This window comes from Microtus ochrogaster, chromosome 7, assembly GCF_000317375.1.
Source record: "Microtus ochrogaster isolate Prairie Vole_2 chromosome 7, MicOch1.0, whole genome shotgun sequence".
NCBI lineage: Eukaryota > Metazoa > Chordata > Mammalia > Rodentia > Cricetidae > Microtus > Microtus ochrogaster.
Genome location: NC_022014.1, coordinates 48,945,818 through 48,972,756, shown reverse-complemented (window position 1 = coordinate 48,972,756; position 26,939 = coordinate 48,945,818). Strand labels below are relative to the sequence as shown.

General features: G+C 46.8%; 1 protein-coding gene across 1 annotated transcript in view; it reads left to right on the top strand.

Annotated features, from left to right (window-relative positions):
- The first annotated feature begins 453 nt into the window (after window positions 1-453).
- Window positions 454-26,939, top strand: part of Gfpt2 (glutamine-fructose-6-phosphate transaminase 2) — a 45,424-nt gene continuing 18,938 nt past the window's right edge. The window contains exons 1-7 of the mRNA XM_005350167.3: window positions 454-515; window positions 12,797-12,904; window positions 15,571-15,669; window positions 17,123-17,248; window positions 18,658-18,716; window positions 19,353-19,487; window positions 22,048-22,109. Of these exons, the coding sequence (XP_005350224.1) occupies window positions 509-515; window positions 12,797-12,904; window positions 15,571-15,669; window positions 17,123-17,248; window positions 18,658-18,716; window positions 19,353-19,487; window positions 22,048-22,109 (596 nt within the window). The 5' untranslated portion in view covers window positions 454-508. The remainder of the gene's footprint in view (window positions 516-12,796; window positions 12,905-15,570; window positions 15,670-17,122; window positions 17,249-18,657; window positions 18,717-19,352; window positions 19,488-22,047; window positions 22,110-26,939) is intronic.

Below are 26,939 nucleotides of genomic sequence, written 5' to 3'. Positions count from 1 at the left end.
AGAGAGAGAGAGAGAGAGAGAGAGAGAGAGAGAGAGAGAGAGAGAGAGAGAGAGATCGTGCTTTGTGCATACCCGGACTGTCTTTAACCTCAGGAGGAACTGAGAGGTACGTTCTATTGTTATCATAGTTTTCAAAAGAGGAAACTGAGGCACAGAGCGATCCGTACTCCAGGCTAAGGTTTCTCGTCTAATATGTCTGACTTAAAGTCTGAACTCAAGGTGTTTGCCGCCGATTGGCCTTCCTCCCCCACCATACAGTAGGGACTGGCCCTTGGGAGCCGCCCCTCACTCCTTTCCTTGAGTCTTGAAGGGGGGGCCGCCGTTGTCACGACAACCAGGGGACCACCAATGAGGGGCAAACAGGCGGCATGAGGCCCCGCCCAGCCCCACCCCTCTCAGAGGGCTAGTGGCTGGCTATAAGGGCAGGAGGCCGAGCGGCGGGAGCCTGAGCCAGGGAGCGCGAGGCACGGAAGAGTCGTCTGAGTGTCTGGAGCGATCGGCAGCCACCATGTGCGGTGAGTGCAGGCCAGACAGCCAGACGCAGGGTCCTGCTGGGGGTGGGCGATCGTGGAGCCTTCATTAGCCAGGCCTGTCTTCCCTGCGTCCGGCCCCGGAATGACGTCTCGGGGACATGAGGGGCGTGAGGAGGGTGGGCGTCTAAACTCGGTGTGAGAAGACCCAAGCCAGAACCACAGAGTAGAAGCAAAGGGGCGGGTCCCCGGCTTGGTTCCCCGCAACACCGAGGTGTTTCCTCCTCATGTGTTAAGAGGACTCCTCTTTCACTTGACCCACAAAGGCCGCCACGAGCAATCTTAAGCATCATCCTAGGCGCGAAGTGGTGGTCCGAGTCTCAGTCCGCTGCGCCCATCGAGGACAAGTGACTTCACCTGTGCGGTGTCAGCAACCCGCCCCGGGGCGCCCGGAGCAGTTCTGATGCTCTCGGAAGGGTTTGCGCGTCTTTCTGGTGACCCTAAATGAACCTCCTCCTGTCCCTAGAAGTGTGGGTCCTGTGGTGAAGCTTGGCTGGAAAGGGCTCTGGGAGACGCGAGAGACTGTGACTCCCCTGAGCCTTGACCCGAAGCTAGGAGCGGGAGCCCTGGACCGGATAGAGGCGCAGCCCCGGGCGACGCCGAGGTGTCCTCCGGGCTTTGCTTTGGGAGCTGAAGGGAGGGCGGCCGCCCTGTGCGCACATCTGCAATTCCTTACCCTCCTGGCTGACTAGGCCGCCTCCGCTGGCTGGCTGGCCGGGAAAGCCGGGAACTTCTGGGACAAAAGGTCACTGTGCTTTTTTTCCTCCTTGAGTAGGATTCTGTTACCCACTCCAGCCCCCTGCGGCTGGAGAACCTGGTGGAACTTTTGAAGCCATGAAAGGCGCCTCTCTGACTTTGCTGAGGGCTTGCGGGGTGGGGTGTGCCAGTGGGTGAGTCTAAAGCCAAGGTCTATACAGGCCTTGTTTCACGAGCCAGGGGGATCAGGCAAGAGGAACCACTGACCAGGGAGCAAGCAGGAGGCCTTGAGATGCAGCCTCGTCCAGGGAAAGCCGAGTCTGTTTAAAAACTCTTGGACCAGCAAACAGAATCTTCGGACTCCCAGGTATCCTTGGCAATATGTGTGTAAGGTTGCCTCGGGCATTTATGGACATAGAAATGAAACAAAGATGAAAGTTTTGTCAGATTCAAAGCCCCCCAGGTTCGAGCCCCTTGCAGGTCTCTAGCCACAGGTGGCCTTAGAGTTAAACTTATGTAAGAACCTCAAAGTATTTGAACTATTTGGCTTTCCTTGCTGATCCTCAGATGGCCCCAGTTTCCACCACCAACCACCTGAGCCTTCCACATTGCTTTCCACATTGCCTTTCTCGTGTCTTTCCAAGTTCTGGATGACTGCCTCCTCCAGCTCTTTGGAAGAGATCAGATTTGGGGTTATAACCAACCTATAACCTTTCTAGACTTTGGTATTGATTTGTGACTGAGTAGGAAAAGTATCTTGAGGTCACCAAAGATGTCTAGGATGAGGAGATGCCTTGACCCAGCTGAGCTTCTATTCAGAAATTCAGAACCAGACTCCAGGGAAATGGATGTGCTAGGCTAGAAGGCCTCATCCTTGCTTACATCCCAGCCCCCTGCCTTCAGCCAGGGGTCCTGTAACATCCTGACTAAAGACAAAACGTACTGTGTTTTTGGTGCTGTCACTTAGCAGGCTCCCTTTGTCCCACGTTCAGAGCTTGCAGCACAGGTGCCCAGAAATGAACGCACTGGTCTGGGTTCTCTTGGTCTGTGTGGTCTGTGTGTGTTTGTCCTATGGTTGTTTTCTTTTGTAAATTAGCAAATTTTACAAATAGTAGTCATTGTGCTTTCGGCACAAGGACACAACAAATATCACATCAGTTTTCCTCTACATTTGGGGAAACTGAGGCCCAGTGAGTTGGAACAAGAACTTTTTTTTTTTTTTTTTTGAGTTTTTGAGACAGGGTTTCTCCGTAGTTTTTGGTTCCTGTCCTGGAAGTAGCTCTTGTAGCCCAGGCTGGCCTCGAACTCACAGAGCTCCACCTGCCTCTGCCGCCCGAGTGCTGGGATTAAAGGCGTGCACCACCACCGCCCGGCTGGTACAAGAACTTTTAGGTCATTTCACTTCCCTGGGCCACGCCTGTTGGTTTTATTCAAAGCAGCCTCGGGGGTATCTTGGGTCTAGAACAAAGGCCTGTCCTTATCAGCCAGCTGATGACCAAGCTCTGGCGACAAAAAGCTGGGGCCCAAAAGGATCCTATCCCCATAAACAGAACAGATACACTAAAAAACCTTCTGTGTGTTGAGAGTTTAGCAGAACTGACCCTTAAATATTGTCTTAGCTTCCTTCCGGCCGCTCTGAGAAAATATCCCAACAGAAGCAACTTAAGGGAGAAAGGCCTTGTTCCAGGTTACTGTCCATCACTGTGGAGGAATCCAGGTTGCAGGCACAGGAGGCGGCTAGAGAGATTAAATCCCCAGTCATGAGCAGAGAGCGGGGAATGAACAAATGCACTTTGTTCCCAGCACCCAGACTATGAAATGGTCCCACCTCCATTCAGGGTGAGTCTTCCCACCTAGACTAACCCAAGTTAAAAAAAAAAAAAAGACTCTATTATAAGCACACCCACAGGCCAACTTAATCTAGACAGATGGTCATTGAGAGTCCCTTCCCAGATGGTTCTAGAAAGATCCCACTATTAAACCTAACTATCGCAGGTACCACATGCAGCGGTTTGATTGACATCGGAGACGGTCTGCGTTCTCTAGGCTCTGCGGTTCTAAAAGTCATGTGGCCATGCCACGCCCCTCCCCCCCATTCTGAGAAGGGACAGGTGAAGAAAACGGTCATCCTTCTGTAGTCCAGTCCCTGGCCACACCAGGACAACCCAAAGGATGCCACAGAGAGGACACCCTCAGGCATAGGCTACACCCAACCTTGGGTCCGTATTTCTATATGGCACTCTGGTGGTCTCTTAGATGGTGGGCACGAGCTGTCACTGAGACACCCAGGCATCCAGGAGCTACCTGTTGGCCCCCAGCAGCTTAGAGCCCCAGCACAGCATAAAGGTCCAGAGAGCTCACTGCTAAAGAGGAAGGAGAGGCCAGAGGGGTCCTTTCAGACTCAAATATGAGTGCTCGCAGGCGTGCCAGGCTAGGGGCACATCAGCCCTCTGTTCTACGTCTCGTGGTCACGTGGCCTCCTTGCTTTCCATGGTCAGTCTCCCTGTGCCTCCCTCTTAAAAGGACTTGTGATTCTTTGGGGACCTCTCAGATTATCTGAGGTAGTCTGAGATCCTTTTACTCTCATCTGTGGGGACTTTCTTCATATAATGCAATCTCAGCAGATTCGAGGGATTAGGGATTGATACCTTCCAGGGCAATTATTTATCTTGCTGTAGATACATTGTTTCCCACATACCATCTCCAAAGCTGTTCCAGTGCTTGGAGTCCTGGATGTTTAAGTCTAGCCCTTGAGAGCCTAATGCAGAGGTCCATAAACAAGTTTCCTAAACCTCCCTACACCCGAGTACCCTGGTCCAGTGCTCTCAGACTGGACCTGTGACCGTCAGAAGGTGAGTGAAGGATCGTTTAAACACCCTCAGCTTTATGGGCATCGTGCCACATACCTAGTTGGACCACACGGATTTCCGCATTTGTTTAGAAGTTAACTGCTGTGCCACAAAATGAAGCATTCACAGCATCTCTGGCCCTCCACACGGTACACACTCTTCCTGTTCCTCATGTCCCTAAGAGAAGCATCCATGGGTTTATTTCTTCAGATTTGCCCAGAATTGTACTCGTGCATGCATGCAAGCACACAGAGCGTGTCTGTTTGTGTATAGAAAGCTCTTGGGGAGAATTGTCCCGTGTATGAGGACTGCACTCAGCTGGAGGACAGATAGTCTGTGTCAGTAGCTTGGGTGGTGTCCGTCCAGGGGTTTAGAAAGCGTCCAGCATCCAAAATCGAGTCCACTTTGACTCTCATTTCTTCCTTGTGGCATTCAGTTCATAGCTGGATTCTTCAGAAGGAGGCAATGTCTTTTGAGAATTGGAGTTGATAAGGACATAGGCAGACCCTGGGGTCAGTTGCTTGGCTTAATCTTACTCCAAGCCTTACTGGTGAAAGTGGGCATAAGAGAGACCCAGCAATATAGTGGTATATACTGTCTTCTGGTTTGCCATTAAAAATTAATTATTTATATGTGTGCTGGGGTTATGCTTATGTGAGTGTAGATGCCCACAGAGACCAAAAGAGAGTGTCTACTTCTCTGGAGCCAGAGTTTTAGACAGTACTCACTCTTACCCACTGAGCCATCTCTTCAGCCCCTGGTTTGTTGGTTTCTATGGTTTACATTCTCCTACCACAGCTAGTTTCAGGTGAGGGTCATGGGAAGTCCCTGAATGAGTAACTGGAAAAACAGAACAGCTAGCTGGTTCCTGAAAGCCATTAGGGCAGTCACAACACACCTACACATGCTTCTAGGACTGATGTTGGCACTCATTTGGGACCTGAGCTTGAGGCTTTGGAAGAGCCATGTGCACCCTTAACCACTGAGCCATTTCTCCAACCCTGGGATAGAGCAATTTAACTCAGCCATTGTTCACAAAGCAGGATTCACTCCATGCTAGCTGCCCCGTCTCTGCGCCTTCCTCCTCCGTGGGTTAGTCTTCCTTACCTGGGCTTTCCCAGATCCAGAAAAATTGGCAAATTGTATGTCATGACATTACACACGCGCGCACACACACACACACACACACACACACACACACACACACACACGGTAATCTCGAGTAGCCCAGGCTGGCCTAAACTTGTTATAGAATTAAAGAAGGCCTTGAACATTGTTTTGTTTTTTGAGACAGAGTTTCTTTGTGTAGCTCTGGCTGTCCTGGAATTCGCATTGACCAGGCTAGCCTTGAACTCAGAGATCTGCCTACCTCTGTCTCCCAGAGTGCTGGGATTAAAGGCGTGTGCCAGCACCACCACCACCAGCACCACCCTGCTGACTTGGAACTTCTAATCCTCTGCCTCCTGCAACTCCCCCCCCCCCCAGAGCTGGAACAACAAGAATGTAAGTGTGTGTGTGTGTGTGTGTGTGTGTGTGTGTGTGTGTGTGTGTGTGTGTGTATCTGTATATGCTCCTGTGGAGACTAAAGGACACCAGATCCCTGAGCTAGAGTTACAGGGCATTGAAAGCTGCCTGTTGTGGGTGCTGGGAACTGAACTCCATCCTCTGCTAGAGCAGCGAGTGCTGGGTCCATTCAGAGTCCATGGCCAGGTCTCTGTTCTGGAAGAACGCACAGTGGGACCACATATTCCATGGTGCATCTGCTTCTACTCTCCTCTTTTTAAGGAGGCAGCAGGAATTATCATTTATACATCAATTAATTGGTCTAACCCATCTTTGAAACTATTTCCCCTCGTTCTTTAGGCTCCCACCTTACCCCAACCACTCAAGGGACTGCAGATCAAGTCGAAGTGTTCAAAGCTGGCCCAGTGCTCAGAGGAAGTTGCTTCCCTGAACTGGTTATTGTCATTATCTGTCACTTGGAGGCTGAACTCTAAACTTTAGGGGCCCTTGTTTGTGTGACTTCTGTGGAGCCTGAGTCCCCGAGTGATCTCTCAAACCTGTGCAGAGAGGAGATGGTGGCTAATAAACAGACCCACTTTTGCCTGGCTTAGTATAGCTGTCTCAGGCCTAGCTCCATGGCCACTTATCTTTGGTTATCTCCGTCCATTTATTCATGTGTCCATTCATTCAGCAACTGTTTATTGTGCACCTAACATGGGTTTTATGTGGTGGGGATGCTAATGTAGATGTGATTGGATATAGTAGAATGGAAAAGATTATATGTAGTGGAGAGACAAGCATAAGGGCGAGGAAGCAAGTATATGAAACAGATCGTTCTATGGCCTATAGAACTCAGTAGACCTCATGGGGAACCTCAGGGGACCCCACTAGCTGGTACAGAGTGGATAGAAGCCACCTTTGTAAAGAGCCAGCCCTTGGAGATGTCTTCCCCAGTTGAACAAGAAGCATGTCCCCACTCAACCTGCCCTTAGTCCTACAAATCACAGCTCTGGGGACCTTTATTCCTCTATGACCTCCTTCACCCAATCTGTAAGGCTCATCTGTCCTAACAGTGACAGGGCTCCAAGGAAACTAGAGATATGATTATGGATTGGATTAAACGTTGCCCAAATCATAGCCAGATCACACATTTGGCTTAGCCATCCTTTTCCCAGACAGAGGGTCACGAGAAGGAAGGGTGACAGTGTTCCCCACACCCTGACTTTGTTTGACCGTCGCCTCTTGAGGACTGATCGTGTACTGCAGGAATGCCCTGCATTTTCACTGCCTTGGAGTGGGGTGCTCCTTGTCTCATTTATTCAAATGGACACTTGTTACGTGGCGAACTGGGTTCTGAGGGCTTGACAAAGACATTCTGAACTGTCATCATTACGCGGCTAAGCAGATGCTGCCATCACCCCTGCTTCACCAATGAAGTCAAGTTGCAGGGGTTCGGTGGCTTGTCAGGGCCACCCAGAGTGCACAGGGCAGAGATGGGGTGAGAGATGGGCCCTGACTGTGGCCTTCAGCCCTCATCTTCTGTGTTCCTTGCTGCCACATAGCCAGGAAAACGGAGGGAGAGGATGTCGTGACCTTAAGGCTGTTTTATATGGATCTGATGGGGAGTTGAGTTCGGGTCCTTTCCACCTTCTTATGGCTACTGTTCTTCCGGGTGATCATGGAATGAAAGCCACAGTGAGTGAGGTCAGGTCAGCTCAGGAGGAGGTGGAGAGACAGGAAGGAAGTAGGAGACTGGCAACTGAAACTTTGGAAGGGTAGGGATGTGCCATGACTGACCCAAGGGGAGGCTTGTAGCCACCCAAAGTAACACTGATCTCTGGGAGCCGAGCAGGGCTTTGGCCAAAAATCCCAGGGGTCTCTGCATTACTGAATCTGCTCTTAAGAGTCTCGGCCCTCCTTCCTGGCATAGCAGTTCCCACAGGAAACCAGGATTAACCGAGGCTGTGACACATTCGCCGCTGCCCAAACATCCTTGTCAACCTTTAGTCCTTGGCTAGTATGTCCCCCTTACGATGACATGGGGGATACACTTTCTTTCTTACTGTAACTTATTTTAAGCATTTATTTATTTTATATGCATCTTATGTGTATGTATATGAGCATGCCTATGCCACGGTGCTCACGTGGAGGCCAGTTCTTTCTTTCTGCCATGTGAGCTCTTGGAATTCGCATTCCAACACAGGTCATCAGGCTTGGTGGCCAGAACCTTTACCAGCTGAACCATCTTGCTGGCCTTGGAGATTTTTTTCTCTTTGGTTTTTCAAGACAGAGTTTCTCTATGGAGCCTCGGCTGTCCTAGAACTTGCTCTGTAGACCAGGCTGGCCTTGACTCATAGAGATCTGCCTGCCTCTGCCCCCCGGGTACAGATTAAAGGTGTGCACCACTGCTTCCCAGCTGAGATTTTCGTTTTAGATCTTTTCTAGCATTGAGACTCTAGCTCAGTGGTGAGTGAAGTGCTTGCCTAGTATGCTTGAGGCCTCATGAGAGGGATGGGGGAAAGAAAGGGAGGAGTGGTATAGGGACGTGCATGGGCAGATTATGGACAGTTCCACCCTTTTGTCTAACAAGGACTTGAACGCTTGAACTTTGGTATCCCCGGGACATCCTGATCCCATCCTCTTACAAACACAGAGGAAAGACCTCTCTACTTGGCTTACCATCACACCCCATAATTTTTTCATGTTCTACAAGATGCTTTTTTCCTTTCCTACATCATGGAGATTGGATTGTTCTCTGAAAGAGTGCCAAACCCCATCGTGTTCTCTGTAGCAGGCTCTGCCTGCCTGTGCCTGCTTGCTCCATGTGCCTGCTGCTTTGTGAGCCTGCTTGCTCTGTGCACCTGCAGTGGTCGTTACCCAGACCCAGCCAAGCCCCATGCTGTCTCCAGTCTGTGGAGGTCACACATGAGCCCGAGCTGCTAACCTTTTCTGAGTACACATACGTTTCTGCGAAGATGTCTGTGGGGTGTGTTTCTAGAACCGAAATAGCTCTTATCCTGACACGTGTTCGCTTTTCATTTCACACAACTACCAAATTGCCTTCTAAAGAGGTGGCGTGAACTTAATTTGACTCATTGCCAAACTGATCTTCTCTGTTTAAAAAAAGCTGCGTTTTCGTCGTCACTTTATTTTGCAGATAGGCTGGTGGATTTCAAGAGGCAATTCTGACAAGAGAAATTCCTGGGAAGGCAGCTTTTTTTTCTTCTACATTATGATCATTTAAAAAAAGTGGTGTGATTAATAATTAGCAGTATGTATACAATTTTATTCATTTCAGTTCAGTTTTGTGCTAACCCAACTGGCCGGGAAGATTAGCTGTACAGGGAGAGGGGCGGTGCTTCGTTAATGAAAGAAGTCGCTGAGTAGATATTTCATGATGAAAATGAGAGGGGTCTATGTTTCTTGTGCAAAGGCCTTGCAAACCCTCTTTGGCAGCTTGCTCCGCAGCAGTCAGCTCCCAAACTGTGCTTCAACTGCCTGCCAAGCTCCTGGCTGGGTGTCAACACAGCTGGTGGTCCTGAGGACAAGGACATTTTAATATCCCACCAGGGGCTCTAATGTGTCCCTTCCCCCAAGCCCTTACAGATCTTCAGTGCCACGCGAAAACATACGAGCTAGATGAGTGTTCAGAAGTGGAGTGTGGCTGGAAGAAGAGAGGCAGCAGGGAAGGATGGGAGAGCAGAACTCTGATGCTTCCTGCCCCAAATAATCCAGACTTAAAGGCTTTTAAAAAAACTTTATTTATGTTTATAGATATATAAAATTTATAGGTATATAGAAATATTCAAGACTCAACATATCAAAATTCATAATATCGTACACTCCACCAAATATTAACTAAGTATCTTGTGGAAAAATCGGACCCCTAGAACCCACCCTTCTGTTTAAAATATTTTCAACTCTTGGTGATAGTCACCTTTCTAGTCCTTTGTGTTATCTGCATTGAATATCAAGTCCGCTTAAGGGTGTAGGTATAATTCTGGAACACAGGGTGCTAGGAAAATGCAGTTTAAAAAGACTCCAGTGTCTGAGAAGATGGTGTGGTAGGCATGAGGAGCTGAGTTTGAATCTTTAGCACTCATACAAAAAGCTGGGCATGGCTATGTGTGCCTGTGACCCCACCATTGGGGAGTGGGGGCATGAATCCCCCAGAGCTCCCTGACAGCCTAGCCTAAATGGTGAGTTTCTAGAATCTCTGTCTCAGTGCTAATAAAATAGAGGAAGATATCTAGTGTCTTGCTCTAGCCTCTGTATACTCTCACGCAGCATCACACACGCACACACAACCTGAAGCTGTGTCTTGTCCATCAACTTTACCGTGGTCTGTGGTTGTAAATGTGGAGTTCAAGCAGAGGCAACCAAAGAGTACACATTTCTTGTTCCCAAGTTCCCAGGTAGAAGATTCCTTTTCATTGTTGATCTTAGCAACCCCAGCATGTGATTTCCCTTCTTATTCAATCAAGAACTTTTCCCTTTTCCCTTACAAGGAAGGACGTAAGAGCACCTCTCTGGGCTATCATTTGTTGCTGTTACCACTCTTGCACTTGGGGCTGTTTTTAAATAAAACAAACATTACTTAGACACAAATGTGACACCGTGGGACTTCATTCATCACCTGATCCTGGGAAGCTTTGATAGCATCTGGTACTGAGATTCTCTGATACTCACTCTCACAATGCAGACAGATGCTAAGGGGTTGGGTCATGCAGCGTGGATACCCTGAACAATCGGAGTAGTTCACATACTAGCCGGGAGCCTATTCCCTCTTGTGAGAATGGTGTGCAATTCCAAACTTATGAATTACTTATTTATCAAAATTTTCTAGTTATGGCTTTCAGGCCAAGGCTGGTGGGTGAAACCCCAGAAATCAAAATTTTAGATAAGGAAGACTACTGTATTGAGCAGCTTCATCTTCTATGATGGTCCCAGATAATTACATGGCCTTTTATTGAATGGAATTGTGGCATACAACCCAGGGAACTTTCTCATTGTTCACTGAAAAATTAATGTGAGCTAAGGCTCACCTAAACATAGATTGTGACAGTGGTTGTACAAACTGAATAAGACTAAAAACCTTGGAAATATACTTTTTTTAAAAAAATTCTTTTTGTTGAGCTATATTTTTTTCTGCTCCCCTTCCTTCCTCTTCTCTTCCCTTCCACCCTCTTCCATGATCCCCATGTTCCCAATATACTTAGGAAATCTAGTCTTTTTCTACTTCCCATGTAGATTAGATCTATGTATGTCTCTCTTAGGGTCCTCTTTGTTGTCTAGGTTCTCTGGGATTGTGAATTGTAGGCTGGGTTTTCTTTGCTCTATATCTAAAAGCCACTTATGAGTGAGTACATATTATATTTGTCTTTCTGGGGCTGGGTTACCTCACTCAATATGATGTTTTCTAGATCCATCCATTTGCCTGCAAATTTCAAGATGTTATTATTTTTTTCGGCCGTGTACTCCATTGTGTAAATGTACCACATTTTCCTTATCCATCCTCAGGTCGAGGGGCATTTAGGTTGGGAAATGTACTTTTTTAAAAAAAGATTTATCTATTTATTATATATACAATATTCTGCCTGCATGTATCCCTGTGGGACAGAAGAGGGCACCAGATCTCATTACAAATGGTTATGAGCCATCATGTGGTTGCTGGGAATTGAACTCAGGACCTCTGGAAGAGCAGCCAGTGCTCTTATCCTCTGAGCCATCTCACCAGCGCCAGGAAATGTACTCTTTAAGTGAGAAATTTAGTGTATTTGAAGATTTTAAACTTTTCATTTTGATATTGAAAGAAAACTATCTTTAAAAAATAAAGAATGTAACAAAAATACACCCAGGAGCCAGATGTGTTTGGTTTGAAGTGTGGGACAGAAACTGAGCTGCTAGAAAGGGACCCAAGCTGTACGCACAGCCCTTTCTCAGCGCTTCTCTTTCTGCTGCTCTGAAGCTTTGGGTCAGAACTGCTCTTTTCTCTAAAAGGAAAAACATGTGAAACTGCACAAAAAGCACACTACATGTTTCAAAAAACTATATGTATGTGTGTGTGCCTGTGCCTCGTTGTGTATATGCACATGTGTGCAGTTGCCCTTGGAGACCAGAAGAGGGCAGCAGATGTCCCTGGAGCTGGAGCTAACTGGAGTTGCAGGTGTGCTGCCTGATGTGACTGCTGGGGACCAAACTCTGGTCGTTATAAAAGACCTAAAGCAGGGACCTTCATCTTCCTCTATGGGAAAAAAGTTAAATAAATAAATAAATAAATAAATAAATAAATAAATAAATAAATGAATGAATGAATGAATGAAATATCAAACTGAATCTTCTTGGTTTGTTAAAAATGTTTTCCCAAGAGATGGCTCTATTCTGGCTGTTTTTACATTTATCCTTGGAGTAGGAGCTGAGGATATACAGCTCAGTTAGCAGAGTGATTGCTTGGCATTCATGAAGAAGCCCTTAGTTCAATCCCCAGCTCGATACAGAAGGAAAGGAAAAGAAATAAGCTCTGCTGGCTAGGTTTTGTTTGTTTGGTTTTTTTGTTTGTTTGTTTGGTTGGTTTTTTGTTAATTTGACTTGACTTAAACTGAGTCATTCAGGAAGAGCAGATATTAATTGAGAAGATGCCTCTATCAGATTGGACTGCAATATAAACCCCTGCCTGGTCTTCACTGAGAAGCAGACAGGTGATGTGCACGATTGTACCCTCCTGAGTTCTCAGTCAATGAGGAAAGAGGAGGAAGGACCTGCCACCAGGGCAATGAAGGCAATAAAGTTCTGTGTACTCCTGAGGCACACCCTCCGTGTCTCTTTCTAATCTCTGTTGGTGGTGCCCGGCTTTGCAAGGCTTTACTTTTGCTACTCTGAGTCCTCCATTTAAAAGCTCCTCACATCTGCCCGTCGGTGGAAGAGAAATTCTCTGCAGTGGAACTGCGAAGCCAAGGGTCATGACACAGGGTTCATGTGAGCTTTGCCACGGAGAGAAGGGCTGACAGAATACAACCCTTCCAGAGGACGTGAGGGACAACCATTCTTGGTAGCTTTTCCTTTGCAAGCAGCCTAGGGGCTCTCTGAGATGCCTCCTCTGGCTGATGTGGGGTATTTATTTATTTATTTATTTATTATTTATTTATTTATTTATTTATTTATTCCTGAACAGGACACTGGTATTTTCTTAAGATACCATTTTGTTTTCTCTTTGGACAGGAATCTTTGCGTATATGAATTACAGGGTTCCCAAGACAAGGAAAGAGATTTTTGAAACCCTAATCAGGGGCCTGCAGCGGCTGGAGTACCGGGGCTACGACTCGGCAGGTAGGTCTCTGAGACACCCCACAATGGCTGGTTCTCTTACCCTCGTTCTTTGTGGTGGGGACTTTTTCAGCCTTGGAATTTCCCTGACACTTCTTAACATTCCTTTATTATTATAATAACTGATAGTTTCCAGGTGAAAGACTACACTTCCCAGTTTCCCTTGTGGACTATGGGAGTCATTTTTGCCCCTTTAAGGGGCCACATCCCATCTTTTATAGGCATTTTGGCCATCTGCACACATGGGTGGTAAAAATGCCCCCGCACAGGGAACAAACATTGCCCTGCCTAACGGCAGACCTGGCCTCTTTCTTCCCCCTTCAGTCTCCCCACAGCTGCTTTTAATAAACCGAGAATAACCACACTTGCTCATTAAAGATATTTCAAAACTGTAGAAACATTGAGAAAACATTTTATTTTTAACAGTAGAAAAGCAAACCCAAGGGTAAAAAAAAAAAAAAAAGATCTCTAACAAAATCTCGGTCAGACATAGCTTCATCAGTATTGCTCAAAGGCACAAAGTTTCAGTTGTGCGAGATGAATGTGTCCTGGCGATCCCGGGGCAGCTTCGGGGGCACGGCTAACAACACGGTACTGTGCACTTTAGCATTCGTAAGAGAGGAGAGCTCATGTTAAATGCGCACACGTACACTAATGTTGATGGAGGAGAGAAATGGTGAGGATGATCAGGAAAGAAACCAGGTGAAGGAGAAGTCAATGCCATGGATTTGGGGGTCTTTCCACTGGTAGATCCCTATCTCTTAGTCCACCAAGCTGGGTACATTAGATAGATATGCAGCGTTCTGCATTCCTATCACACCTCAGTAAATTCCCTTCTAGCAGTTTCTTGGCACCCCTACTGTTGTGCAGTGATAATATCTACGTTGAGAATGGAGAGACCTTTGTAAATAAATTTTCTTTCTTTTTTTTTCCCCTCAGCCATCATTATGCAATTTGTAACATTTAATAAGTCAGGATGTTAAAGATTAAGCTAGTTTTGCTGTACAGTGGGGGCCATGGTGGTGCACATCTTTGATCCGAGGCAGAGGCAGGGGCAGACCGATCTCTGAGTTCACAGCCAGCCTGGTCCACAGAGCTGAGTTCCAGGACAAACAAGGCTACACAGAGAAACCACAGCTTGACCACAAAACAATGAACCAAAGCAGATGGAACCCAGGCCCTTCCACAACAGCCCCTGTGGTTTTACAGTCCTCCTTCACTCTCAAAGCCCTTTCTAACTCACCTCCCAGTCCTCGTCAGGTGGCTGTCTCAGGGTTCCCTCTTCCACTGGCTAAATGTTTAATTCAGTACGAATCCTGGAGACTGGGTAACCTTCTTGTCTGTCCTTGTAAATTCTTTTACTAAAGGCCAATCCTGACTAGGTTTACAGGCGTGCAAATAGAGGGAGCTAGGAGGTCACCACGCAAAGAGCACAGCAGGCTCAGTGCCTTTGAATGACCCCTTGCCTTTAAAGGCGGGTGTGGCAGCCAAGCCCAGGATCCCTGCACGCTGCCATCATCTCTACTTTGAAACTGACGTGGGTTTGTCTTTCAAAACAGATAACCTTGAAAACGAGACAGTTCTCTTTGAACCCGAAGCTTGGCGGGGAAGTGTGGATGGTAAAGGCTGAAGGCAGAAGTAGCTCTGGCTTAGTTGTGTGTGAGGTCCTGGGTTAGAGTCTCCAGATGCACCAACTGCAACCAATGGTACCTTGTGGCCCTATTCCTGGGTGGTTTACTCAGCTCCTGGTAAGGGGTAGGGAGGCCCCAAGATACCAAACTCTTGGGATGCTCTCGTCCTTTCTATAAAATGGCACAATATTTGCAACATTTGATCTATTGTCACCTCCTCACAGATACTATCCTTAGATTATTTATATATAAAGCAATATAAATGCTGTATGAATAGTTTTTTTTACAATGCTTTGTCTCTGAGCTAATGATAATAAAAAAATGTTCAGTACAGATGCAACTCATATGTTGGTGTGTATACATGTGTTTGAGTACACCTGTGTATATGACTGCACATATATGTGGGTGTGGAGGCCAGAGATCCATTTTATTTTCTGAGACAATGTTTTTTGTTGACTTGGAACTTGTACATTAGTTAGGCTGAATGGCTTGTGAGTTCCCAGGATCCATCCACCTGTCTCTACTGCCCCAACCTTGAGATTACAAGCATGTACCACCATGCCTGTGTTTTGTTGTGTTATTTCGAGACAAGATTCCTCTGTAGTTCTGACTGTCCTGGAACTCACTCTGTAGACGAGGCTGGCTTCGAACTCTCAGAGATCTGCCTGCCTCTGATTCCAGAGTGCTGGGATTAAAGGGTGTGCGCCAATGTCCAGCTCATGCCTGGCTTTTTTACATGTGTTCTGGAGACTGAACTCAGGTCCAACTTAGCCCCTATTTTATTTTCAAGACTTCTGATCAGCTGTTGGTTGATCAAGGGATGTGACACCTTGGACAGAGATGACAGCTGCAACTCGTGGTGACAGAACTAAAATCCAATGTGAAAAATGTTCATGTTTTCAATTTTATGATATTCTAAAATAAGTAAACTGCTGTACTATGACGGATATGTGAACGGTGGTTGCCTCTTTCTGAGTGTTTCTATGGGGCACATTGGCGATAGGCAAGCGTCAGAACTACGTGTTTTCTGTGAACTAGGTGTGGCCATTGACGGGAATAACCATGAAGTGAAAGAAAGACACATCCACCTTGTGAAGAAGAAGGGGAAAGTGAAGGCTCTGGATGAAGAACTTTACAGTAAGTAGGACATGCTCTGTGTCAGAGTTATGGCTGGCCACAGGTCCTTTGAAAATATGTCATTGTCAACAGCATTTGAGGCTGAAAATTTGTCTACACTTGGGTGACTATCAGAAGGGTTAAGGCCATGTTGTAAGACTGTCTCAAAGTGTAGGATGTTTTATTTTAAGCAGCTCTATGTGGAGACTCTAAAAACTATTTTAATACTTACACATTTATTTGAATTATTCTGGCACACAATACTGCTTTTTTTTTTAAATATTTATTTATTTACTTATTTATTATGCATACAATATTCTGTCTGTGTGTATGCCTGCGGGCCAGAGGAGGGCACTAGACCCCATTACAGATGGATGTGAGCCACCATGCGGTTGCTGGGAACCGAACTCAGGACCTTTGGAATGCTTTTTTTTTTTACTTATATATGTATGTATCCTTTTCCTTACTAAATCAACTTATTATGATTAAGAAATGAGGGCAAGTCGGGTGGTGGCAGTACACGCCTTTAATCCCAGCACTATGGGCGGATGAGTTCAAAGCCCTGGCTATCTTGGGACTCACTCTGTAAACCGGGCTAGCCTTGAATTTAGAGATCTGCCTGTTTCTGCTTTCCAAGTGCTGGGATTAAAGGGTGAGTCATCACCGCCCAGCTAGCAATGCTTGTTTCTAAAGTACAGACAGTTGTCCAAAGAGCTGGCTTTGCTTGCCACACGAGTCCTAGAACCAGAGTTCAGATCCTAGTACCTCTTTAAATGCCAGGTAGGCATGGCAGTAATTACAGCTGTCAAAAGGCAGAGACAGCAGGGCCGTGGTGGCAAATATCTTTAATCCCAGCACACAGGAGGCAGAGGCAGGTGGACTTCTGTGAGTTCGAGGCCAGCCTGGACTACAGCGTGAGTTCCAGGACAGCCAGGCCTACACAGAAAAACCCTGTCTCAGCAAAACAAAAAACAAACACACACACACAAACAAAAACCAAAAAGGCAGGGGGCTGGAGAGATGGCCCAGGGGTTAAAAGCATTGCTTGTTCTTCCAAAGGTCCAGAGTTCAATTCCCTGCAACCACATGGTGGCTCACAACCATCTGTAATGGGGTCTGGTTCCCTCGTCTGGCCTACAGGCATACACACAGACAGAATATTGTATACATAATAAATAAATAAAGTATTTTTTTTAAAAAAAAGGGCAGAGACAGAGGATCCCCTGAGCAAGCTGGCTAGCCACAATGGGTGAGTTCCTGAGTTTAATGCAAGTCCCTGCATCAATGAATAAGGTGGCCACCAGTTAGGGAAAACACCCCAGCATCAACCTTCAGCCTCCACACACGAAAACGTTCGTGCACATACCACGTAGATACATGTGTGCAAACACACATGTACACACCACATATGCACACAGACAAACATTCATGTACAGCATACATGAATACAGCAACTGGCTTTCTTTTTGTTTAGAGCAAGATAGCATGGACTTGAAGGTGGAGTTTGAGACACACTTCGGCATTGCCCACACACGCTGGGCCACCCATGGTGTGCCCAATGCTGTCAACAGTCACCCACAGCGCTCAGACAAAGACAATGGTAAGTGGATCCTGTTCAGGCCATCTCTACCTCTCCCTGAATGACCCACCAGAGATGGTCCTGGCCAGAGTGGCTTCCATGCCCACCTCAAAGTGCCTTTCTCACCTGCCGAATCTGCTCGAGACATCTAAGCATCTACTCCCTAACACCCTGGTGGGTCACGCTGGGCCTCAGTCAGGCCAACCCCTGGTCCCCTGGGTGCTGCTGACCTAGGACACAGGAAACGATGGCATTTTCTCACAAGAGCTCTTTGGAATTCATTCCAGGAGTGAAATAAAGCAACACATTTGTTCATTTTTCATCACTATAGCAACACACCTGGGGCTGAGTACTTTTAAAGAAAGATTTATTTAGGTCTCAGTTTTAGGGACAGAAAATCTGTGATTGGGCAGGGCATCTGTCTGACCTCTGGTGAGGCTCCTCTTGGCTTCAACACTACGTGCTAAAAAAGCAGAAAAGGAAACTGACTGCATGAGGTGTGCAGCCTCGCTTCGTAACCACGCACACTCTCCAGAAGTAGCGAGGATCCAGGGAGCACTCTATTAGTTTCCTACCACCTGTCACCTGTCACATGATCACCCTGGGGACCCAGGGTCACATGCAGTGAGCTCTTGAAGGATATGCTCAACCCATAGCAGAATAGTATGAGAAGAACAATGTGCTCTAGAAGGCTAGGATCCTAAAGAGAAGCTTGGAGCTCCTTCTTCATCCAGCTGGCCTCATTTCCCTACCCCACAGAGTGGTCCTGAGTGAAGGCGGGCAATACTGCCAATCATGGTTAGTGTCTAGGTACCTCTCCGAGCCCTAGGTCCCAGAGTCAGGGCTCAGCAGTCAAGAGTTTAAGGTTTTGAGGGGAGGAGGGAGAGGCTGCAACCACACAGCCTCCTGCCCTGCCTAGTGACAAGGCTAACTCTACCAGAAGCTCCTCACTTCAGAATACGCTGTGAGCCTTGCAGTGGTGGCACACGCCTTTAATCCCAGCAGGGGCAGGTGGATCTCTGTAAATTCAAGGCCAGCCTGGTCTACAGAAGGAGTTCTTGGACAGCCAGGGCTACACGGAGAGACCTCATCTTGAAAAACAAAAACAAACAAACAAAACAAAAAGAACTAATGTGCCGGGTGGTGCACAGCTTCATTTGACATAAATAATTTCGGAAGCTGGAAGCCTTCTTGATAATATCCAAAGAAAGAGTTCCACACAGGGTCAGCTGCCGGATGTTTACCACTGACAGGCAGGTTACTTCGGGTGTAAGCTGCAGACACCGATGTAGGCATCGCAGACACTGCAAATGAGACCTGATTGCCACACGTCTCGGGAAGAGTGTCCGGTGTTCAGTTATCTCCATTAGCATCCCGCTTGACCATCACTTCCAGCTATCACTTCTCTCTCCCCCACACTTTTCTTTCAGAGTTTGTTGTCATCCATAATGGGATCATCACAAATTACAAGGATCTGAGGAAATTTCTGGTAAGAAGCTTCCCCTGGCTAAATCAAATCTGAGTCAGCATTGGTCTTCCTCCTGACACTTTCACTGAGCCTGTGCCCCTCCCAAAACAATCACGGGAACTGAGCGAAACCCACTCTGGGCCCCTGTCACCACCGTGATTGGGAACCATGTTCAGGCCTTGTCTGGGGAGAGATACCAGGGCTTTAGTGTTTATCTCCAGGCTGCTATGGTTTCACAGGATCAAAATAATGTGACCTGGGCTTCGGCGGAGTAGCTTGTACTAGGTGACACGCCCACCCAGACACCACGTAGACTGTGGGCTGGGAAGCCAGATGGTGAACGTCCACAGTGTGAAAAGGTCGTGCCGTGTGAGCTGGGATGTGAGCGGGTTTGACTCACATATTTTATATCACTGCCGCTGTTTTGCAATGTCCAGATTAAGGGTGAAGACAAGCTCCTGAGGAGGGACAGTCTCTGGGAGTAAGAGGGTGACTCAGAGGTGTTTGGCTGCTGACTTCTGGCAGACATTTCTCGTCCCTTCCCAGTTTTGCTTGTTCTTGCCTTAAGTCATATCATAAGGGACTAGAGGGAGGTGGCCCAGTCAGCATTGCACAATGACCAAAATCTGTCACCCTCGGTACAACCCCATCTTCCAGGAAAGCAAGGGCTACGAGTTTGAGTCAGAAACAGACACGGAGACCATCGCCAAGCTGATTAAATATGTATTCGACAACAGAGAGACTGAGGATATTACCTTTTCAACACTGGTCGAAAGAGTCATTCAGCAGTTGGTGAGTTACAAGTGCCATCTGTCTAAGCACATCTTCATTTGTAACTTGTACAGATCCGCACAAGGTGCTCAGGGGGAAGAGAGTTCTCGTATAGAACATGTACGTACAGTGTTATATTCCTGTAGAATCTGGAGAAAGTCCAGTTTGGGGAGTGGATATCCAACGAAATGTTTGCTTCCTTTTAGCCCCTCTGAGGTGGTGGCTGGCATTCTAATCGGTGGCTTTTATAACCGTGGCTTGTGAGCATGTGCGAACGTAGCTGTCAGGGTTCACGTTGTCATCTCTCACGGTCATATGCTAATCAGATGAATGTGACTGGTGGTGGAGACCTGGAATTGTCAGTAGAGCAGTCAGGGGGAGATGCCCACAATTAAGTACAACATGGGAGAGGACAGCGGGGAGGAGGGGAGAAGGCGGACGTGCATAGAGCACACAGGGATAGGGTGCATAGCAACAGCTAGGGCATGAGAGATGTTTGCTGTTCCAGAAGAAGATTGTGGTTTTGTGATAGGAGAGATCAGAGCACAGGAAAATGCTGAAGTCAGTGGGAGTGGCTGGCCCAGGAAAGACAGCAGGAGAAGCTGGGATGTGTAGGACAGCCAGACTCAAGAGCCACAGCTCCTCCCAAAGGGGAATAGACACAGGAGTGATGAGCTCGACCAGGGAGATAGACATGGGGGTTGGGAGCTTGTCCAGGGGAATACACAAGGGACCTGAGGGCTTGTCCAGGGGGATAGACACAGGGGTTGGGGCCTTGTCCAGGTAAACAAACACAGGGGTTGGGGGCTTGTCTAGGGGAACAGACATGGTGCCTGGGGTCTTGTCCAGGGGAATAGACAGGGGTCTGGGGTCTTGTTCAGGGAGATAGACATGAGGGTTGGGGCCTTGTCCAGGGGAACAGACATGGGGCCTGGGACCTTGTCCAAGGAGGATAACTTTCCTTAGAGGAAACAGAGTAGGCAGGGCCTGCATGGGATGGGAGTCAGGAAAAGGAGCTTCAAGGAATCTCAGAGTCCATTCCTAAGGTACCATGCCACCCAAGAACTGGTCCAAGACTACAGCAGCCTGGACATGGTGTTCAAGGCCCGGAATCCAGGCCTCATTGTGTCAGAGAGTGCTGTGGGTTAGCATGCCGAGGTTTGGGATATGTCATCCTACAGTCAAAGTGTTTAGAGAGAGTCTACCGCCAAAGCCCTTTGATTTGCCACCCTCTTTTGGTGGGGTCCATGATTTAGAGGACCTATCTCTAAATTATAGCATATTCTATGGTGCCATTCCTGGTACTAGTATGAATTGGTTCCTAGACTCTAATTAGATACCCAAATCAAGTTTCAAATAAACCATCATAGTATTTGTATATAACCTGTGTACATCACCCCATGCGTTTAAGTTATCTCTAGATTTATATATTAAATATAATACCTAATATAGTGGAACCATGTAGATGATTGTTTCACTACATTGGGTACTCTAGGGGATAGTGGCAAGAAACAAGTCTGGGCATGCTCACTCTGGGATAATTTTTCATGAAGAATTTAAATAAAAAAAGACATTGGGACAGCCTGGTCTACAACACCCACTTCCAGGACAGGCTCCAAACCACAAAGAAATCCTGACTCGAAAAAACCAAAAAAAAAAAAAAAAAAAAAAACATTGGGTAAGCTGGAGAGAAGCCTCATTGGTTAATACTTACAGATCTTGTAGAGGACCCAGGTTCAGTTTCCAGCACCCATGTTGGGTGGTCCACCCTGTAACTCCATTTCCAGAGGATCTGTCTCCCTCTTGTGGCCTCTGTGGGCACTGCACACACATAGCACACATAAAGTCATGTAGACAAATATGCATGCACGTTAATCAAATAAGTAAATCTTAGCAAAGAAATTGGTAGTCCTGAATTAGGAAAACTGGAGTCTAGTTCTAGCTTTGTGCCAATAGCAAAGTGAGACACAGTCACAGTCATAGAAATGATATTAAGAGAATTAACAAGACCAGTTTTCTTGGATGCTCTAAAGTCCAGGGACCATTCTAAGCACTTTCGTGCATTAGCCTTGAGCCTCAAAGTCATACAGATAGAATTGCTGTCTTCTGGGTAGCAGATAAGGAAACTGAGGCATGAAGGTGGCTGGAGCAATTGCCTAATTAAGGGAGGGATAAAGCCAGAACTGGATCCCAGGTTGGATCCAGTGTTGAGTTACACTGATCAAACCCTTGAACCTTCCAGCTGCTCCCTGATCAGGCCCCTTCCTGAGACTCAGTGCTGGGTTTCTCTAGCCCTGACTCTCACTCTCTGTGGCTTTAGCTGCACCACTCCCCGCTGGGCATCCGAAACAGGAGCTCCTTGTGAAACTGGACTCAGGCGCTTGAGTATGAGGTCATCGGTTTGGCCTTCGTTTTAACTGCATCCTCCATAAGCTACCTCTGTACTCAGATGGTTACACAACCCGTATCTGCCACGGAGAGGATCTGGGGTCTCCCTGCCTGGATCAGTGGCCTGCAGAGGCTTGATCAGTCAGAGCAAAGGTACTCCATAGGCCTTCACCTTCTTCTGCTGTGTTTTCAGGAAGGAGCCTTTGCATTGGTTTTCAAGAGCATCCACTACCCAGGAGAAGCTGTTGCCACAAGGTAAGGCATTAATGCTTCCAGGAACAAAGACATAAATAAGATCAAATCATTTGGTTTGAGCTTAGCGGCTCTTGCAAACTGCGGGGTGTTTATTGGGCCTAAAGGACATCACTGCGTTGCAGTGGCCAGCGGTGCAAAAGCTCCTGCTTTTAAAATGGAAAACGTAGGTCAAGTGGTGATGGCGCACGCCTTTAATCCCAGCACTCAGGAGGCAGTGGCAGGCAGCTCTCTGAGTTCCAGGACAGCCAGGAACCCTGTTTCAAAAGAGAGAGAGAAATAACACAAATAAAAGGAAAAATGTAAGATTGGATTTTTAATGTGAAATCTTCGGATCCTTAGAAGTTGACAACAAATTAATATTAAAAAATATATGTTGGGTACTGTGCAAGCCTTCCAACCTGAGTTTCATCCCTGGGATCCACGTAAAGGTAAAGAAAAGAACTGGTTCCACAGACTTCTCCATGCGTGCTATCCCATGCTTCCCTCGCCAATAATTAATTTTATTATAAAAATTTAATAATAACTAAAAGTATTTGGGGTGAGGAGGTAGCTGTCACTAAAGTGCTTGCTGCTCAAGCATGACTTGAGTTTGATCCCCAGCACACACAGGCAGTTGAAGAGTGGGAGGAGTGAGAATACGAGCAAAGAGGTCAAGACCATAATGGGGACACCCACTGAAACAGTTTACCTGAGCTAATGGGAACCTTCCAACTCTGGCCTGACAGTGAGGGAACCAGCAGAGAACCAGACTAGGCCCTCTGAATGTGGGTGGCAGTTGTATGGCTGGGGAAGACTGCGGGGACACTGGCAGTGGCACCAGGATTTATCCCTACTGCTTGTACTGGCTTTGGGGGAACCTATTCTCTTTGGATAGATACCTTACTCAGCCTAGATATAGTAGGGAGGGCCTCGGACCTTCCCCAAAGCAATGTGCCTTACCCTCTCTGAAGAGTGAATGGAAGGGGGTGTGGGGAGGTAGGTAGAAGGAATGGGAGGAGGGGAGGGAGTGGGAACTGGGATTGGTATAATAAAATGAAAAAAGATAGTTTTTTTTTAAATAAAATAAATTTTAAAAAAAACTGGCCATGGTGGTGCACACTTATACTGTAGAGTCAGAGGCAGTAACCCCTGGAGCTCACAGTCGAACCTAACTGGGGAGTGCTCAGGTTCAGTGAGAAACTGTCGAAAGAAAGAAAGAAAGAAAGAAAGAAAGAAAGAAAGAAAAGAAAGAAAGAAGAAAAGAAAGAAAGAAAAGAAAGAAGAAAGAAAGGAAAGAAAGGAAGGAAGGAAGGCCATGCACACGCAAGCACACACACATACACTGCCCCCCCCATAAAAATAAAACAGAAAATAATAAAAGTGTGTGAAGGTTTAGATCCAAGTTGTATGGGGGCTCAGATCCTAATCAATGTAGAAACCCCTTTTAAGCAGAGCATGAACAATTGTGAATATGAAATGGATCAAAACGAACCCAACATCTAGTTCTTTCCAGGGGTTGGTTAGATGGCTCAGCAAGTGCCAGTGCCTGCGGCCAAGACCAAGGAATTCAATCCCTGAACTCGGTGTGGTGGGAGGACAGAATCATCCTGTCTCCCAGAAACATCCGCTGGGTGTTCTCTAACCCCCATACAGACACCATGGCACACATGCACCCCCACCCCTTGCTCCCTCCACATGCACAAAATAAAACTAATAAGCGGTGGTGGTGCATGCCTTTAATCCCAGCACTCAGGAGGCAGAGGCAGGCGGATCTCTGTGAGTTCGAGGCCAGCCGGGTCTACGAGAGCTAGTTCCAGGACAGGCTCCAAAGCCACAGAGAAACCCTGTCTCGAAAAAACAAATAAATCAACTAATAATGCAATTTTAAAAAAAGTTTTTAAAAGCCCAGAGCTCATCCCTTGTCACCTATGTGATGGGGACATAACAGGATTCACCTAAGAAGCCTAGGTCAGGCTCCACATTCCTCTGTTGGAGCCCGTCTCAGGCACTTCATTGCTGATCAGATTTATAGAATTAGATTAAATGTCATCCTTTTATTTTATACTCAGATGGATTGATCCTCTGCTCACCTAAAGATCCAACTGATATTTGTTAAACCCTTACTATGAGCAGGTTTCTGGAGACCTTGGGACATCCAGTCTCTTTTCAGGATGCTTGCTCTAGAGGCCAGAGAAGGACAGGGAGTGGTGCCGCTTTGTGGTGGACTGGGAAGGCCACTGGACCAGGGGTCTGAGACTCACTCCGACCAGGGAGTAGTAACTGCTTCCCCGGGAGCAGGACCAACACAGGGAGGGATAAGCAGAAAGTGTGGCTCTCCCGCCTCCCAGGATAGAGGGTTTCTAGGTAGGACTTCCCATCTCCATGTATGCTTACTGATACCTGCTGCGGTCTAGGCTTGGGGCAGTAGTGAATCAGACTGTTCCACACACTGCCCCGTGAAATTGACTGGTAAGGGTGAGTGGAGGGTCTGGTAGAAGAAGCCCAGCTCTAAGGGACCTTGGTGTCCCGTGGGCTGCTGGCTTTATTCTAAAAGCACAAAGGAGCCATTTAGAATATATATGTGGACCTGGGAGACCTGATCAGAGTGAGTGAGACTGTCCCTTGAAGATTGTCACAATAGCTACCCAGAAAATCAGATGAATTTATCATAGTCTTACTTTTTACCTTGGGGCAGGGACTAATATGTCATTTGAAATATAATCTCATCAAATCACAGAATAGAATTATAAAATGCCAGCTGGTCCCTATCAAATCTAGAAGCTCCCTTGAAAATCTTATAACGTGATATTACTGTTTCAAATGAATGTGAGGTGAGGAAGCAATAAAGCCTGAGTTCTCTAAATTGCCTGTAATGGATGGCCGGACCATCCAGGCCGGCCCTTGGGACATCTCAGGGGGTATCTGCATCTCAAAGGAGAGCTTGATCTGAACAATAAGATCAGGGAGCCACTTACCCACAAACCCAGATACCCCTAAGAACTATTATCAGTGTGTGAGCCCTATCATTATTTGGGGGCGATTTGAGCTAGCTCCTCGCTGGACCCAGAACAAGGTCTCAGATTAGTTTTAGACACAACAAAGGATGATACAAAAATAGTCAGGGTACTCAGCACTTTTTCCTCAGTCTTTCCGAACTTTGTCCCCTATTTCAAGAAATCAGAAGGGGGGTCTTGAGTACGTCAGTGCTCATGAGAAACAGGCCTGTCATTGCTAAAGAAATAATAGGGGTGTGTCTGATTCCGGCAGACACAGCAAATGCCTGCACATGGGCTGGATCCAGGCTGTTAACAAACAGTGGTTTTCTATAGAGATGGATACTTTGCATGGGTACGGATCCTGGTCTATTGACACAAATTTAAGGTCAATTTTGTTATGTGTATATTTCTGCTCTTGATTAAGGTTTGTTTGTACAGCTCACTTAAAAATGTAATGTATATGCCGGGCGATGGTGGCGCACGCCTTTAATCCCAGCACTCGGGAGGCAGAGGCAGGCGGATCTCTGTGAGTTCGAGACGCCTGGTCTACAGAGCTAGTTCCAGGACAGGCTCCAAAGCCACAGAGAAACCTTGTCTCGAAAAACCAAAAAAAAAAAAAAAAAAAAAAAAAAAAAAAAAAAAAAAAAAAAAAAATGTAATGTATAGTTAAGAAATACAGGTTAATAGATAGTCATCTACAATAGTTAAGCTTGTAGTCATGCTAGTTAGGTTTTTTAGATGTACAGAGATATATTTCAGATGGATAATTGTTCTTCAAAACTTTCAAAGACTAACAACATATCAGTCTATATGAGAAAGAAATTGTTCAAGACAAAAATATTAGCCCGCTCTATTGAAGCCAAATTCTTGGAACAACCTTCGGTGGTCCTAACAAAGTGTGTTCTGTGTTTTCTTACCAGCCAGTTAACATGTTGGAGGAGAAAGCACCCAGGCCACACTAGCTACAGAAGCCCCTCCCCACCCCCACTCAATGTAAAGGGTGACACGCTAAGGTTTCAGTTATCAGTGCTCAAACAAGGTCCAGAAACAGACAACTCAAAGTTTAAAATAACTTTTGTTGTGGTTCAGTCTTATTTTTTTATTTTGTTGTTGTTGTTAGTCTGTTACTGTACCTAAATTGAATTATCATATGTGAATACATACGAAGACCGTGTGTGTACTGAGTTCACGGTCTGTAGTATCAGGCTTACACTGGAGGTTGTGTGTGTGTGTGTGTGTGTGTGTGTGTGTGTGTGTGGACACGTGTGCATGAGGGTGCACGCGTATGTGGAGGCCAGAGGTCCACATCAGGTGTTTTCTCTTTTACGTGTACGGCGAGTGTTTTGCTTGCACATATGTATTTGTACCACTTGTGTGCCTGCTGCCGTCAGAGGTCAGAAGAGGCCATCAGATCTGGACTTAGGAATAGAACTGGACTCATGGATAGTGATGAGACATCGTGGGGGTGTTAGGGACTAAATTTAGGTCCTATGCAAGATCAGTGCGTGCTGTTAAGTAATGAGTCACCACCCAGCCCCTTCACTCTATGTTTTGAGACACCGTATCATTGGACCTGGAGCTCACCCATCCATCCAGCTGTAGGCTGGCTGGCTAATGAATTCCAAGGAGCCACAGGTCTCCAGTCTCAGTGTTCTCCTGCCTCCCCTCCCCACCTGCAGGGCGTATGGACGTACACGCCACCCATTGTGTTCCGCTTTTAAGTAGCTTTCTGGGGGTCCCGACTGAGGTTTCCGCGGTAGCCACTTGGTCAGCTGAACTATCTCCCCAGCACTCAGTTGTAGGTGGTACTACCATATCCTGCATGGATAGACAGAGGGTAGTGAGGAACTGAGGT